Raw genomic sequence first — 17,140 nt, forward strand, 5'->3', positions numbered from 1 at the left:
GCATCATGTTGTAGAGGTTGTAAGCTCTGTCACATACCCTACACATGCATATTTTGTAGTCGGCCCACCAAATTGCTTCTTGACAGCCTCCACCCAACCGGGGACCGTGGCATCTGCAAACGCGATATGTTTCTTTTTCCATGCTTCATAGTCGAAGTTTGGGTTTGATCGATCGTTACGGTCCTTTCGATGTTTCCATACCGGGTCCTAGAAAGAACTCGCAAATCAGACTGAACACATCCCACAAGTTGAACAAGACAATCAAGGGCCAAGGGTGTCTCGAACCCCACGAAAGTAATCCAATCCCATGACAGTGTATCCTGCATCTGCGAATCCATCCATGATCAAAAATCCATTTAGAAAAAACCCCCAAACGTCGGGGAAGTATAGGACGATGTTGCCGTTGTTACTTTGGCCTCGAGGGACTGAAATGTACGTCTGGACTCCGGAGATCTCTTCAAATCGACCTCTCGGTTCACCATCGTGGATGGATCCTTTCAAGCAGCAGTCCCCCGACGGTTTGGCGAGAAAGCCTTCTTTATCTGCCATGTTTCTTGTGAAAGTATGTTGACTTCACTCGTTCAATTCGTATTACAAGTCAATGAGACATGACGAACATCATACCTCGACATTGTTACCAAGACGTTGCTAAGCATTGGAGTAAAAGTGGGTTAAATCCTTCAAGGATCAAAATGGCCCGAGGTCAAAAGGTCATTCGGTCTTTTCTTCTCCCTTGAAAATCACCGTCACCAAAATCATATCGTCTACGCTGCTAGAAGACGACAAGCAGAGATCTACAGCCCACGTTGGGTTTCGGCGATTCTGAACTTCGCCGTGATCGTGTTCCAACATCAAAACAAATCTCCATTTTCCCACAACATCGAAGCACACATGTCCAAGAGAGTCCCCAGAAGTCGTCCCCAGGATTTTTACACTACGTGGGACCGCCTATGGAGTATATGGGGAAGGATGATTTCATTTTCTCTTTCTCAAACCCCCAGGTCTTCTTTCGAATTTTTTCTTCACTCACGGTGGTTGAATTTCTCTCACACGATTTGTGGAAGTGGCCCCTGAACGCATGACCATGTCCGAACCAAAGACCGGAGAATTACATGTCGAGAATCCAGTCGAAGCGACTCGGAATGATGTCGATACCGATGTCGAACTCGATGCCATCAGCAAGCCGACCGCTGGTAGTGGTCTCGACGCGATTCATGAGGTAGGAGTTTCATATCCACTCAATCAATACACAATTTCCGGTGCTGATGTACGGTCTGACAGGACTTGGCTGTTGGATACAAAGAGTATCGAGAGGCTCTAGAAGTCGAGGTCAGCCAGCGTGATGTGAGTACCTCCCCTTCGGCAATGCGGTTTGGCGTCCAACTCACACTCAAAGTAGGACCGTCGACTCCGATGGAAGATCGACCTCGTCATCCTCCCCATCTTCCTTTTCACCCAAATGCTCCAGTTCATGGACAAGACGGCACTCAACTACGCCAACCTGTTCGGGTATCAGAAAGCGCTGGGCCTCAAGGGAACCCAGTTCAATTATCTTTCTGCCATGGTCTACGCCGGATATTTCTTCGGACAGTACCCCTGCGGTTGGTTGATCGGTCGATACCCAGCACAGCGAGTCATGGCCATCTCGTGTCTGATGTGGGGGTTGATGGTCCTCATCCTTACACAATGTCGATCGTACTCTTCGGCCATGGCGGTTCGCTTCTTCATGGGCATCTTCGAAGCCGCCGTCACCCCTGGTCTCACGCTGATGACTGGGTTTTGGTACAAGAGAAAGGAGATCCCTCTCCGACAGTGCATCTGGTACAGTGCGCTCGGATTCGGAGGCATCGCAGGTAGTTATATTTCATTTGGGGTGTCGAAACTTCCAGGGGACCTCACCCCCGAACGTTGGGAACTGATCTTTTACATCCTCGGCGGCGCCACCATGCTGTGGTCTTTTGTCTTGTGGTTTGTGCTTCCGGACACACCCTCCAACGCCCGATGGCTCAGTCCGCACGAACGGGTCGTCGCCGTGAAACGAGTCGCGGGCAATCAACTCGGCATCAAGAACAAGTCATTCAACAAACAACAAGCAATACTGGCATTTTACGACCCGAAATCGATTTTGGTCTTTATCGCCGTTTTTGCCGCTGCCATACCGAACGGTGTGGTCAACTCCTTCTCCACCATCATCATCAAAGACCTGGGCTTCTCGACCACAAAGACCACGGAGTTGAAATCGGTCGGGGACGCCGTACAAGTCGTTGCGCTTTTGATAGGGGGACCATCACCCTGACGGTACCAAACTCTCGCCTACTGACCGCCACGGCCGCCAACATCCTCTGCACCGTGGCCGCTGCACTCATGGCCTACCTCCCTCGTCACAACACCTGGGGTCGACTGGTTTGTTTTTGGCTAGTCAACGCTCAATCCGTCGGCTTCACCATTTCCCTCGTCACCATAAACAGCAACATGGCAGGCTACACGCATCGAAGTTTCGCCAGCGCATTGACCTTTACGGCCTACTGTTGGGGCAACTTTGCTGGGCCATTCGTGGTCGAGCCAAGTCAAGCACCTGAGTACCGTGGCGCCACCATCGGATTACTTGTTGGGTACGCCATTAAATTCGGATGTCATTTACTCTTACTCGGTGAGTCCATGTACCTACTGCTTGTTTATACCGACCACCTTTGGCCCCCCCTGGTTCAGAGCCTTCATGTGTCAAGAGATAGCTGTGACTGACGACATTGTTTGACTTGTAGCTTACATGTTCTTGAGCAACAAACGTCGTGATCAGAAGTACGGTATGGCCGACAAGGCAGCGAGTAATGAGGCAGGTATGCAAGACAAGACTGAATACGAGAACAAGAATTTCAGATATGTCTTGTGATTTTGACTTGCGACATATGACGGAGATGTTAGACACCGATAAACCAAATTTTGGATTGAACAATGAAAACTCGTCGACGTGACAAGCGAGTCTGCCTGTCTAGTATAGATAGATAGGGCATGAGCAGCGTATCTTCGATGACAAGCCATGGAGTCGTGTGACACGCTGCTCCGCAGTCTCATCCCAAAATTACCGAATGCGGCGTTTCCCAAATCCCTGTCCGTACGTCGCCACCCCCAACTTCCTGCAGTAACGCCGTGACACCGACACCTCATCTGATGGGGACCTATCCTAGGTATGCTTATGTCAAAAAAAAAACCCACCGGGTCAAAAGAACCCGACACTCAACGCCGAAGGGGTTTCATGCGGGGGAAGAAGGTCAACAACGAGACAGAAATGGGATCATGGATGCTGACTGGGGTTACATGTAACAGGACAGTTATTTCAACTTTCTCTCCTCTAGACCCGACAGGAAACTCTCGGTTCATTTGAAAGTCTCTAGAGTACAAGTTTTACCTCGTTGACGGAATTCATAAGTCTGAATACCGTGGAGGACCTACCCACCTACTTGTACACAGATACACACCACGCCAGTCAAGAATAGATCAAACATACCTATTACCTTAAGCGATACCAAAACATCAACCATGACTTCATCAGCACCACCTAGAGCGTTCAACTTTGATGGACAAGTGGCTATCGTGACCGGTGCAGGTTCAAGACTTTCAGGTAAGATACCTATTTCATAACTTCTAGTACCTGTCCAACACCCATCACAGACATCATCAATGCTTAGTTTGACAATACTGACGCACACATCTCTCTTTTTTATGTTGTCAAGGTGAAATTGGAAATGGTAGAGCATCTGCAATATTACTGGCAAGACAGGGTGCCAAAGTGGCTCTACTAGATCGGAACGTGGAATGGGCGAAAGAGACCAAACGTATGATCGATACCGAAGGGGGAACCTCCGAAGTCATCGAGGTCGATGTGACGAGTGAACAATCATGCAAGGACGCCGTGGCCAAGACGGTCGACCTTTTCGGGGCCGTCAACATTCTCGTCAACATCGTGGGGGTAGGTGGTGCCATGGGTGACGCCACCAGCGTCGACCTGGACGCTTGGGATCGTGACATGAGGATCAACGTGACCAGTATGGTTTTGATGGCCAGGGCGGCCATCCCGGAGATGCGACGGACCGAAAAGGGTGGTGCCATTGTCAACATGTCTTCGGTTTCGGGATTGTTGGGAGGAAACCCGAGCCTACTGTATCCAACGACAAAGGGAGCGATAATCCAATTGACCCGCGCAATGGCCGCCCAACACGGCCCGGAAAACATCAGGGTCAATTGTGTCTGCCCCGGCATGGTCTACACTCCCATGGTGCGGGTCAGGGGGATGACGGACGAAATGAGACAGGCCAGGATCAATCAGAACCTGCTAAAGTCGGAAGGCACAGGTTGGGACGTGGGATACGGTGAGGATATGAACTCCTTTTCTTTTTTTCTTGTTTCTTATTTCGGTCCTCGAACGCGAAAGAGCCATTTGCTGACATCATTCTACCAATTTTTCTTCTTCTTCTTAGCCGTTTTGTTCTTGTGTAGCAAAGAGGCGAGGTGGATCACAGGTCTCATAATGCCGGTCGACGCCGGTACCACGGCAGGGAGAGCTGATAGACCGGCCCTCAAGGCCGACTATTTGGCGGAAGAAATGACGGGGATCCCAAACCAGGCGAACCAAAACAACAACAACTCATCCTAGATGACTTTGTTCCTGTAGCAAAAAACAAGAAGAGAAAGGAGAAGAGCACGATCGAGACTCCTTGGCCGCACAAGCAATGGTAGAAGGAAATGTATTGGCGGCAATGGCCACAAGGACTGAAACATGACCGTGCCTATACCTGTCAACTTGTGAGAATGTGTCATCGTGCCTGGCTATTCCACCACTACGGACGGGTCGACATTCAGAAACTGCATGACGCTCTTTCTCATCTGATTCTCGTCGACCGAATGGATCCGGCTTTTCATCACCCTGCTCTTCTCGATCAACTTGGCTGAGATGTCAGCCCAGGTCAAGGTCTCGTTCGCTCCCTCGCGCCACTTCTGGTCTCCTTGAGCAGTTTGCACATTTTTGAGTCTCCCATTTTCCTTGCGGATGATCCCATCCACCATGACCAGCTCCACGTCCGCGGGGCTGCTCAGCGTCACGATCGCGGTGACGGGATTCGTCTGCGCGCCGCCGTACATCGCAGGCGTGGTTCCGTCGTAGACCACAATATCTGCCGCCATACCGGCCTTGAGCTGGCCGATTTGGTCGGCCATACCTAGCGCCCTGGCACCTTTGACCGTAGCCAGGTTGAACGCGTCCTCCACACTGCGGTTGAGTTTAGCGGGGGACTTCCAGCTCTCGACGAGCGAGTCGTTGAATTGCGCACGCGCATCTTGTAGTAGAATACGCAGCTCCGAAGCGAGGGATGAGCCACAGATTGCGTGGCTGTCTGCGCCGACCGAAGCGTGCGAGAAGAAGTCCTCTGTCGGGTGATACAGAGCTGTCGGGTGGCCCATCACCATCTGCATTGCTGAAGATGGCGCAGAGGATATGTACATGTTGTGTTTTTGGAGGAGCGAGGCATCGCCGGGCATGGGGTTAGTCGCATGGGACACTACCCAGTGTGTGTCAGGATCGACGATTCCGTACTCGTCGAAAAGGGCCAGTCTCGAATTCTTAGCTATGAAAGAAGTTAGCGTGACTGGCCAGACGTTACACCTTTAGAGGAAAATAGAAAGAGATGGTAGGCCTGCCTCCTGCTGGGCTTCGGAAATAGTGTGTTGTCACATGCTTGATTCCAAAAGACTTGATCCGTTTGAACACGTCCACTGTCGTCGCCCGGTCGAAACGAAACTCGTCCAGCCCAAATCCGATCTGGATACGCCCGTCTCCATAGGGTGCATTCTGAGCCAGGGCTTGGATTTTATCCATGATCCAATCACAGAATATGTCGCCGTCAACCTCGAGGGGGTCATGTTTCCGCAATCGCGAGCTGGGACAGAAGCAAAACACCGCGCGTAAGCCAGTAGCCTCGAGCGCAGCAATTGCCGCATCGGCTGATCCCAAGTTAGACTCGACTTGATCCTCCCCTATTTGTGGCAATTGATTGACTTACAATGCTCAGTTGAGTAGTGAAAGTGTGCGTGATCCATGACGGTGGTAGTGCCCGCATCGATGCCCTCCAGCGCGCCAGCCAACTCAGCCCAGAAGATGTCGTTCGGCTGATGGTGCACGTTGTCGAACAATCCTGACAAGCCACACGTAAGCATGTGTCGTGGGATTTTCCCAACGAGATCCCGACTGAAATCGCCCCAACCTACCTAGACATAAATATTCGAGAATAGTGAACTCGCTCCAGAGCGACTTGCACAATGACTGCCACAAATGCTGGTGAGTGCTGATGAAGCCAGGACTCACAATCTTATTCTTGCAGTCCACCACCTTGACATCAGAGCCGGTCGGAAGTTGAATGCTAGGTGATATCTCTTTGATGCTCTTCCCCTCTACCAGGAGATCGCTCTCGATGGGAATGACATGATCATCATCGTCGTGGGTCAGGACTGTGCCACCGCGAAACAGAACCCTGATCGGTGCGGCCATCGCACAAACCGAACAGTTGAACCAATTAGTGTGGATCCTTCGGATGCTAGAGCACTCCCAAGAATTCGTAGAGATTCTGAATTTGCTCTGACGCGTCCCGGATTGTGACACGAATTTATTGCTTTTTGATGCCAACGAGTTGCGGTGCATTTCCGTGCACGGTGAAGGAGAGCCGACCCCCCGCCTGAAGCATTTTTGATGTATTCTTTGTCATGTCGTCCCTTTGTGGGGGCGATCGAACGCAAACCCATTCAGAGCAAGTGGATCTCATCGAATGCAACACTGCCGGCACGATCGATTGCTCCGCATGTGAGCGGTCGGGCACCGCAACAGAGTCGGATATCATGGCAAACCGACTGAGGAATTCGGATCATGAAGTCAAGGCATCTCCCATAATCTCCAATTGGTGGTTCGCATCCAGGAACGGGGCGGAGAGATGGCACTGGTAAAATAGTATGATCCAATAGGAAAACCCGCAAACTCTCCGGTGACTTGCTTCTAGCCTTGCCCATCGAGCGACGAGTTCGCCATCTGGGACATCGTCAGCACGATCGGGCATGATCATTCCTGGCAGTTCATATTCATATCGACATTTCGCCGATCTCAATGGCCGCCACAGCTTTGGTTTGTTAAGTATGGGGTGTAGACTATTATCGCGGTATGTAAATTCTGGACTGTTTCTTTCACAACCACTTTCGTACAACCGAATGGGTGCGCAAGAACCTTCTTCGAACTTTCCTTGAAGCCAGTTGCTAGGTCTGCCAGAGATAAAGGCTGGCAAATACTCCAAGGTGCTCCGAAATCGGTCATACGAAAGCCGGAGGGATGCCCTGAGACATGTACATCTTACTAGGAGAGGAACATGGTCTACTTAGACGGGAACCGGGACAGGTAACGGGCAGTCAGGATTCTGTGGAACGATGTCTGAATGACGAATCTCGTATTGTTCGACGATTGTCTACCCTGAAGGCCCATATCTGACTCTATATGGTCGCCTGGGTTGCCCAAGATCCTCAATACCTGCGAGTCCTTCCCCTTGAAAAGTGGGAATATCCGGGTATCCTATGGAGGTCTTGTAGAGTGTTCTGCGGTGCACCTGTACCTAAACATGGTTGCGTTCGGGGGTTTCATTGACATTCTCGATCAAAGTGATGACTTTCTGATCGCTTTCTTGGAGTTCCACCGCCTTATCGTCAAGGTGAGAATGGCCCACACGGGTCTTCCAAGCGGCACTGGCTCCCTTCTGGAACAGCTCCTCAACTTCCTCCAAGGTCTTCTGGCCAGTTTCGGGATACTGCAGAAACATGTGAATGGCGGCTGTGAAGCACAGGACTCCAAACACGATAAAGGTTTTCCAGCTGATGTTGGCAAACGCTGGGGGCACAAACAGCCCCAGCGCAAAGTTGCAGGCCCAGTTGCACACAACCGCGACCGACATGCCGACAGAGCGTGTTTCGAGGGACCACACTTCGGCAGAATAGACCCAGGGCACGGGTGCGAGTGTCAAACCGTACAGCAACATGTTGATGTAGGAGAAAGCGATGACGGTGTGACTGGCTGCGCCTGTCACCGAGACCCTGACGTTCAGATTGCCATTCAGTCCGTCAGGAAGATAGGTTCCGTACTGACCGAGGACACCACCGACGACAAATTGACAGGTGCCCATGCCTAGAGCTCCAAGAACCAAAAGAGGCCGGCGCCCGATCTTGTCCACGACGACGTAGGCGATGGCCGTGCCGACGATCAAAGCCGCATATTGCGCTCCCGAAGAGATCAAGTTGACATCTCCCGTCAAACCAGCCATCTGGAAGATGTAGACGACATAGTAGATGAGCACATTCGCACCGGTGAGCTGCTGCCAGACCTGTACAGAGATACCGGCGAGGGTGCGGCGCCACATGCCGTTCTTGATGAACTTCTTCCAGCCACGGAGGGCTTCGCGCTCAGCAGCCAGGGTCTGCGTGATCTCTTGCCACTCTGCGATCACCAAAAGGTCTTCGCGGTTGCCATTTGCCTGGATCTTGGCCAGGACGTCGTAGGCTTCCTCGAGACGCCCGACTTTGGCGAGCCACCTGGGTGATCGGGGCAGGAAAGGAAGACCAGCTATCAGCACCAGACATGGAAACAACTGAAGGGCCCAGGCAAGCCGGAAGGACGTCGTTGCTCCCGCAATGTGAGAGGTGCCGTAGCCGATGAAGTACATGACCAGGACGCCGATCTCGATGGCAAATTCTTGGAAGATGATCAGAGCTCCGCGAATGTCCTTCTTCGCAATCTCGGCCAGGTACACGGGCACTTGGGCAGAAGTGACTCCGACCGTGACACCGTTCAGGATGCGGCCGCCAATCAACATGCCTGTGGAGACGGTGGCCGCCTGGATGCTGGTGCCGAGTAGCCAGAAGAAACAGGAAACGAAGATGGTGTCCCGGCGGCCCCAACGATCCGATGCAGGACCGGCGAATGCAGCTCCAACCACCGAGCCTGCAGCCAGCGAGGAGCCAATGGCACCCTGGATCGCACCGTGCGGGTTGTCGAAATATTCGATGTATTGTCGAGTGCCGATAATGGCGGAAAGGGACGATACGTCAAATCCAATTCTACGCAGCGATTAGCAACCCATCATCAGCGACGGCATGGTCGGGAGTTTGAAAACCCACAGCGCCCCTCCAAATGTGGCAACCACTGCCATGAAATAGGGGTTGTATGTCTTCGGGGCTTTCATGGCGGCGCTTCTTGTACACGGATCGTCTAGAGGTTGGACGGTTCGGGGGGAAAGGCGTTAGGGCAACTACTTGCTTGTTCGGTTGCACTGAACGATCTACCATGGGTGCTCGAGGCGCTGCCGATGCCTTTTTATATTTCTCGGTGCCCAATTCTTCTTGACTCCAGATGTGTGCATGCTTCCCCTTCCCCGGTCTATACGCTCCACGCGTATCTCGGCTTCGGAGGTCGAGGGCGTGGGGTTAACCAATAGGAAAACATGGACCGATGAGACCCGCACGACACGGCTCTCAAACATGCACCGAGGGGCAAAGGACAGCCTCCTCTGGCACACCATGACTGGGGCGAGTGGTATGGTTTCAGCCAGTTGGAAATCATGGTTTGGTAAAAGCACACTGCCAGTCACAGGTGGGCTGGTCTCGAAAACACGCGGGGATTCTTGGTTCGGAAACGGGACTAACGTACCGAAGCTGATTCCTCAAGCTCGAACCATGACTGATGCGTCTGCATGGCAAAGTCGTATAAAATGGCGTTGGCGGCGCGCATTCTCCTAACCATCGTACTCACTCGGTCTCACGGATCATAACACTTGTTCGTCAAAGACCTGGTCCTACTATTGCAACAAATTCACGCCGAACTGAAGGCAGTCTCCAAATCGTCACCGCCTGTGCAAAGCAGCTCGAAGTTGAATATGCCGAACAAGTCAATTACATATCGACCGACAGACGGCAGTCCCGTGCCAGCATTATCTATCTGCGATCACCCCCTCTGTTACCCGACGTTTCTGGCCAAACACCGGCAGAGACATGGACTGAATCCGGCCTGCGAGCGTGCGAAACCGAATCAAGACGAGAGAAACGGTGTCCGTGGCGATTTGGAGGCCATACCATCCTCCTTAACAGTACAGAAATCCGAGCAAGACAAATTACTGTACATGTATGAGCGGCAGAAAGTTATCGACCTGTGCTCCTCATACGCGTACACTTTAGACTCCACCATGATGAACCTCGACATTGCCCACGATTGGGCCAACCTCTTCACCGAAGACTGCGTCGTGACCTACCCATTCGGGACGCATATCGGCAAAGAAGGACTGGCCAAGTTCGGCATGATGGCGGAATCAAGGTTCACCCGGATGCTGGTGAGTCCCAGTGCGAGCCATCTGACACAGAAGCCTTGGCCCTCATAGGTAAACTTTGAAAGCTGACACCAACAAGCACATCGCCAGCAACTTCATCGTCGAATTCGAGTCGGATACTGTTGCTCATGCACGATACACTTGCTTCGCAACCCACGGGCTGCACGAATCGGACATTTCGAAGCATTTCATGGAGGCTGGATACTATTACTCGTCGTTCCGAAGGGTGTCTGCGGCCGATGGCTACGGTGCCTGGAGGTTCTCGCACCTCACCCTGGACATGGTGTGGACTCTCGGCGAGTCGCTGGGACTGAACGAACCGCAGAATGGATTAGCTGAGACTCGATATTAGTGCTGCGTAAACATGGTTATTGTTGCAGAATCTCACATTTCGCACTGTTCGAAGTGTCAAGTGTTGCGCATCTTGTAAAAATTTGAGGGTTTTACGAAATCTTGCAAAGCACATAGACCAGATAATTTCGGAACTAGACCTCGACAGCTATAACTCGAAGCTAGTAATGGGAAAAGGGAACACTCTCAAAATGGAGTGTCTGTCAGCAGAACAAACATATCCTCGTCAAAATCCCATTGCGGGTCTTGGCTCGAAAGAGCATGGAGGGATCTAATCGAGGGCCCGAAGCCGGCGGCTGGCGTGACGAATTGTTCGGGAAGGTCGAGGTTGAAGTCTAGGTCTGGGAGGTCGAAGGCAGCATGGTCATCGGAACCATCTCCGCTTGCGTCGACCGCAGAGCTAGTCTGGCTCTGAGCGCTCTGCTTCCCTCGATGATTGTCAAGGAAATTGGTGATCTTTTGTCCAGCCGCACGTGAAAAGGGCATCGCACTTTCGTAGACCCGGAATACGCCAATGGCTGCAAGAATGTCTTCTAGAACGTTGCAGGTAATTTTTGAGGACAGGGTAGCTTGGACAGATGGATAAGCGGCACACAGAAGGTGTGTGACTGAGGCGTTCCAGAGGTACTCAAGGGCATGGAAAAGAATGCCTTGCAGAGTGCCGCTCATGCGGCTACCAGGATGACTGTTCGATCACAACAATCAGCACTCGATCTTGGTGCAGAAAACGGCTAGGACAGTGTCCGAAATTGACGTGTCACAGACGATGCCATGGAGTCATTCAGACCGTCTTTGATAACAGTCAAAACATCTACCTCTCTGCTCCTGCTGAGGGTGATGGAGCACGACAAAAGGAACGGTTGTTGGAATTGGACACTCACATCGATGTGACGACGAGTTTGATGGTCTCCGATGAGATATCGACACATTTAGCGGCCAGATCCAGAATATTTTCCGCGACACGTTGACGTTGTCGGGTTTTTTGAACGACAAGGTTCAAAAACGCGCGATAAAGTAGCAGCCTCATATGTAGAAAGCCTGCTTCATTAGCTTGCCTTGGGACAGTGGTATTGCTAGACTTACGAAGACGGATAACGAGTCCATGAGGCTCTTTAGCCCATGGGCATTCGTAAAACCAGCTCCGAAACCACGTCTGGAAGATTTCATCGGCTCTTTGGAGGGCCTTTCCGCGGTCGCTTATGCTGCTATGCTTGTACGCGAGTGAGTACACCTGATCCCACGTGTCCCACGTTACGTATGCGAATTGTCGCTGGCCAGTCAGAAAGATGCAGAATGGTTTCGTTCAGATTGCCTCACCATTCTCTCCAGGTACTGAAGGTCGATTGGGGACGTTTCCAGGTTGAAAGGCGCGATGTCGACTTCACGTGCTTGAATAGTGCATGGACGTCCAACTACTGCCATTATTTCCCTTTTGAGAGGTCAAAGAGTGTCATGACGAAGGCTATACAGGAACACGGTACCGTTGATATGTAAGAAGACACCTGAATCTGTTAGCACATTGTAGAGTTCTTAAGTCGACCATCGTACCAGAAAGTTGAACACCATCCGACAATGTGTGCTGAGTTGTCCGGATCACTTTTCAAAACCCTGTGCAGTCCGATACCGTATCCCACATTTGCTGCCAGACCAAGAACGGTGTATGCTTCATGTAGTCTTTGTTGATTGTACAGCCAGAGAAACTGATGCTCGTGTTAGTCAGCACTCAGGCTGGAGGGGAACGCTGACCATAAGCATCAGGCTGTTTACAGCAGATATATCACCCCCTGCAAAAGGTACATCCACAAGGCTAGATTTTGCCAGCAAAAAACAAGCTTCCCCGTCTTGTCGTGACGCGAGAGCTTGATCCTGCAGGTTCGGGTCCGAGTCAATGAGGCTGTATTGATGGCCGAGTGCGATAGTCATGTACATGACGGCCGTCCACCATTCGTAACCCTTTCCTTCTGTTGGTAGACCATCGTAGTAATCGTTGAAAGTTCCGACGAAGAGCCTTCGATTCAGGATCGGAAATATGCGATGTGCTGTCTGAAAGTAGCAAGCTATGTATCTTTCCGCTACGGGTTTTGGGGGTAAGAACGAGCCTGACGCCTTTCCAAAAGATAGTTGGGACGGGCCTCCAAGCCAGAGCAGCGCTCGATTTTCTGGAATGTGCAGGTCCTCGGCATCGACTAATTCGGTATCTGGACCGTCTTCAGTAGACTCAATAGTATTGATGATCATGTTCGACGATGAACCGCCATAGAATTCAGGCAGTCTTGTCGGGTCTAGTGTCAATCGATTAATGCCTCGCAGTGCCCGATCCATGTCATCCTCAGGCTTGTGCGTCGTCCTTTTGGTGCTGAAGACATCGACATTGAATTGCTGCGATACTCCATCCTCGTCTGGCGATCCTTCATAAAGCCGTAATCGCTCCTCAAGGTATGCAATCCGCCTGCCAAAGTCACTTGAGGAACACGCTGGAGGTTCGAAACACTTACTTGACCGCTTTGGCAAGAGTCAGGCGCTCAGAAGGCTGGACGTCCCCGTCGTAGGTGCAGACAAGGCTGTTGTCTGCACATGCCTTGCAAGGACTTGCCGCATTACACTCAAGCGCCAGTGTCAGTCCGATCGGAGATGGTCAGGTGCAGTCTAGCTAACCTTTCTTCGTAGAGCTCTGCAGTTATTGCATGCTTGCTCAATGCGTGTTCGCTTGTTCGAAGACTTTGCTGCTGTCGAGATGGCTGCCGCAGGAGTGGTCGCATGTTCGTGTATCCTCTTCAGGTTTGTAGGGCCATTTGTTGTCATGGTTGAATCCGAGAAACGTTAAGCACAGTCGGAGGTTGCAGGGACGAGAACACAGTCTCTAGAGAAGACATACTGTAGAACCACAGGCCAATAGGAAAAACTGGGGGAAAACGGAGCGGGAACTTGGCCTCTTGTGGCAATTCGTGGGGTTGACGAGACCAGTACCACTGATTGAGACACAATAATATCCTCGCCGTACAGGTTCTGGAGCCACATAGGAAAAGGATACCTCGTCTTGTATGTCAAGTCAAATTGGTTCGGGAGACAAGATCCCAATTGACAAGGAGAAGCGACAACAATACGACGCAGACAAGAAGGTGGCGTTCGCGGCCACTCAAACGTTTGATTACATGATCAAGACTGGTCCCGAATACAGCTCTTGAGCACAGGGACTACCTTCATTTTCCTTGGGGTGAAAGAGGCTGACCCGAGAACGGTGTTCTACCATCTAATCGCGGCCGATGGAGGTGCACAGATGGCTGACGATCCAAGAGCCAATATTTTTCACACGGCAATTGGTTAGGTGCTCTCTTTCAGTCTCCTAGCATACTTGTCCGAAAGGCGAGCCACTACGGAACAGGGTGCGAGAAGGAATCTAATCAATATCACGTTGGCACCACACGGGTATACTTTTGTGGGCAAAGGGACGATATCGGTGTTTGTGCCGGATTTACGATACGAGGGCAGCATATATCGACGGCTCAAGAGGCATCAAGGGGAGGTAGTGCCAGCGTACCTAGGGAACATTGAGCTGATCGACGTGTGGTGGGATGTCCGAGTAGAGATTGTGCATATGTTACTAATGTCGTGAGAAGAACAGGTGGCCCGGCCCTCTGATACCTAGGATCTGCCCGGGGCAATCCAGCGGTCGGTTAATGAGATTCGAACGGCCGGGGTGGATCAAAAGGACGTGCTAGAACCGAATATCCTATAGAACGTAGAGCGACGGGGGTGAGTAAGGGCGGCCGATATTAGTGAACTTTGAACGTTCTCGCCTCCATCTACACCTACTACCACGCAAGCGCCAGACCCACGTATCTCTTCAGATTCAAGCCCAGATATTACAAAACCGGGCCTGACCGCAGGCAGTATCACCCTTTTTCCCGATTCGGGGTGAGGCGCGAGAAGTTCGACCATACCTTGGCAGCTGAAAAAGACAGCATGTCACACCCTTCGTATCGCGATGGGAATACGAGGCGAAGGCGAAGGCCCTTCAGCTGAGATGCTGAACACGAGAAATATCACGAGGGTGGCCTTTCAGCTCCTCAATTGACCTAACTTAAAGAAGATCGACTTTTGGATGTAGTGAGAAATGTGTCCCAACTCAAGACCCTCTTCTGTATTCATACCTACTACTTCATTGATCTTAGAAGTCTCAAGATAGCCTCCAGACCTGGTGATCCGGCCTAGGAACAAAACAAACAACAATATGCTCTCCGGTTCCTGCTTGTGTGGTGACATTACCTACACCTTCACAGGTGAGGTGTTGACCAAGGTAGATATTTCCCTCATCCCTTCCTCGGACACATATAAGTACCCACCCCCCTTCGCGGGACATATCTGATGGTGAAAACACCGCAATCACAGGCATTGTGCCACTGCCTTACCTGCCGCAAGCTGTCTGGCGGTGGATACACCACGTGTTTCCTTATCCCAGATCCTGACAGTAGCCCCGAAGCCGCATCCAACTTCAAGCTCCAATCCAAGACAAACACCCCTCTGCATGAGAGCTCAACCGTACATGAAATCGGTGTCAAGATCAAATTCTTCGGCTGCGCCAAGTGTCCAAGCATGATATACAAGACGGCCCCCGAAGGATTCCCAGGTGTCATCATCATGTTCGCCGGCTCTCTGGATGGCGAGGAAGGAGGAGATCTCAGGGCCAAGGGTGGTGCGGAAAGCCTCGGCAGTCCACAGTCCGAGTTGTGGGTGAAATACCGGCTTCCGTGGCTGAAAGAGGTGGACGGGGCAAAGCAGTGTCAGCAATTTGATGAATAGGGACACTGATAAAGGAATTTGTTTTCTCCGGTTGCTTTGCTGTGTCTTGCAATGGACTGGGCCCAGATATTTGGTCACTGTAGGTGGTTCGGAGGGGGAAAATGTACGTCTTGCTTGGGATTCGCTGACATCTGACCGGGACTTTTGAAGGTCTCTCTCTCTCTCTCTCTCTCTAGTGCTCATAGCAGATCAAGTGTCGAAGTCCGTAGTCTGAAATATTTTCTTCTCCTTGATGAGCTGTCCCTTGAAACGACGTCGGACCTGAAAGGATCCGCTGTGCTTCTGATATCGACCACAGCGTTTCCCTCTTCAAATTATCACCAACCATATTTATTTCCAGCCTCCTTTTTGTTTCTTCGTCCACTAGCAAAACTCTCTTCCAGAGCATCCTTCTGGGTTGTAGCAGCGTTTAGAAGTTGTTTCAAGTTGTGCTTGCCTGGTGCAATTGCCCGGACAGGGTTATGTTGGACCTGTTCACCGGCTGCCCGAAGTTCCTCGTTCGCAGCGTATTCTTGGTCCGTGTTGAAGTTGACTACGTTGATGGCTGTTCCTCTGGTGTTATTTCCTCGTCGGCCGAAAAGCTGTCTTCGGTCGGCTTTTGACAGACCCAAATCTGAAGCAATCGCATCAAGGCTCTGTCCGTGATGGGCGATGGAAGGGACCGTAGAAGGTTGATTCACTGGAGTGGAGGAAAGGTCTTCTTCACCAACCGGATCGTCTAGAATTTCGACTATTTCGTCCTCCTCGTCTGGTACTACCTGTGGTGATCCTTCGGGAATTGCGTTGTCAATACCCGTACCAAAAAGGCTCACTTTCTTCGGTGGTACTGGAGCAGGCGCAACAACTTCGGAGGAATGAGGTTTGTCAGAAGTCAGTGAAGCCGTTCCCGCACCATCAGCAGCGATCTTTGGAAGAATAGGGCCATCCGCTTTACGTTTTGGCTTCTTGTTGTTTCGTGCAACTGAAAGCGGCTTGAACATGAACGGGTTGCCTTTAGGGGTTGCGGCTTTGGAAGTGCTTGTTTCATCGTTTACACTGTTCTTCGGAATCGAAGGTATGGTCTCGTCCTGGTCCTGCGTTCCACTTTCAAATCGCCCATCCATTCCAGTCTCTTGCTCTGCAAACAGTTGCCTCATTTCGGCATCAGCCTCGCGACTAAAACCTGGTTCGGCGCCAGTCTTCAAACTGAAAACTTTTCTGGCTGCAGGCTTTGGCACGTTCTTTGCGTCCGCGTCTCGTTTTGGAGCAGGCAGCATGGAGTTAAACCCACTAAATGCGCTCGCCCCGATTCGAGGTCTTTTAGCAGCCGGTTCGCCATTTGTATCGTCGTTCGCTGGGAGGTCGTGTAGTTTTACTTGGATCTTTCGAGGATTTGTTTTGTTGACTGTGAAACTGGTGTTGGAGGATGCAGTCGCAGGCTTGGATAGAGGCGCTTTGGGTTGCGAGGTCTTCTCGTCGTCAGAGCCTTCTGAATCGGAATATGCGACTAAAGACATATCGTTAGGGTATCTCAAAGCCCGTGAGATTGGATGGGATATTGCGAGAAAAACGGGATTTCATCATACTTCGAGGAGCGGATGTTGTAGATCTAC

General features: G+C 51.4%; 5 protein-coding genes across 5 annotated transcripts; 3 read left to right on the forward strand and 2 right to left on the reverse strand.

Moving 5' to 3' along the window:
• Positions 1-1,084: 1,084 nt before the first annotated feature.
• Positions 1,085-2,890, forward strand: PV06_03061 (uncharacterized protein; the record flags this gene model as incomplete). Its single annotated transcript, XM_016403816.1, has 5 exons — positions 1,085-1,219; positions 1,282-1,344; positions 1,400-2,232; positions 2,280-2,650; positions 2,763-2,890. 5 exons carry the CDS (start codon positions 1,085-1,087, stop codon positions 2,888-2,890), a joined length of 1,530 nt encoding a protein of 509 aa, XP_016264821.1.
• A 1,934-nt stretch (positions 2,891-4,824) lies between these two features.
• On the reverse strand, positions 4,825-6,538 carry PV06_03062 (uncharacterized protein; the record flags this gene model as incomplete). The annotated part of the gene is made up of 4 exons (XM_016403817.1): positions 4,825-5,613; positions 5,657-5,994; positions 6,054-6,185; positions 6,259-6,538. The coding sequence occupies 4 exons, from the start codon at positions 6,536-6,538 to the stop codon at positions 4,825-4,827; spliced, it is 1,539 nt and encodes a 512-aa protein (XP_016264822.1).
• A 3,294-nt stretch (positions 6,539-9,832) lies between these two features.
• PV06_03063 (uncharacterized protein) lies at positions 9,833-10,749 on the forward strand (the record flags this gene model as incomplete). The annotated part of the gene is made up of 2 exons (XM_016403818.1): positions 9,833-10,400; positions 10,477-10,749. Exons 1-2 carry the CDS (start codon positions 9,951-9,953, stop codon positions 10,747-10,749), a joined length of 723 nt encoding a protein of 240 aa, XP_016264823.1. The 5' UTR covers positions 9,833-9,950.
• Positions 10,750-14,857: 4,108 nt separating this feature from the next.
• PV06_03064 (uncharacterized protein) lies at positions 14,858-17,140 on the reverse strand. Its single transcript, XM_016403819.1, has one exon. It carries the CDS (start codon positions 17,042-17,044, stop codon positions 15,866-15,868), a length of 1,179 nt encoding a protein of 392 aa, XP_016264824.1. The 5' UTR covers positions 17,045-17,140; the 3' UTR covers positions 14,858-15,865.
• Positions 15,114-15,548, forward strand: PV06_03065 (uncharacterized protein; the record flags this gene model as incomplete). The annotated part of the gene is made up of 1 exon (XM_016403820.1): positions 15,114-15,548. The coding sequence occupies one exon, from the start codon at positions 15,114-15,116 to the stop codon at positions 15,546-15,548; it is 435 nt and encodes a 144-aa protein (XP_016264825.1).

This window comes from Exophiala oligosperma (genome assembly GCF_000835515.1).
Source record: "Exophiala oligosperma strain CBS 72588 unplaced genomic scaffold supercont1.3, whole genome shotgun sequence".
Lineage (NCBI taxonomy): Eukaryota > Fungi > Ascomycota > Eurotiomycetes > Chaetothyriales > Herpotrichiellaceae > Exophiala > Exophiala oligosperma.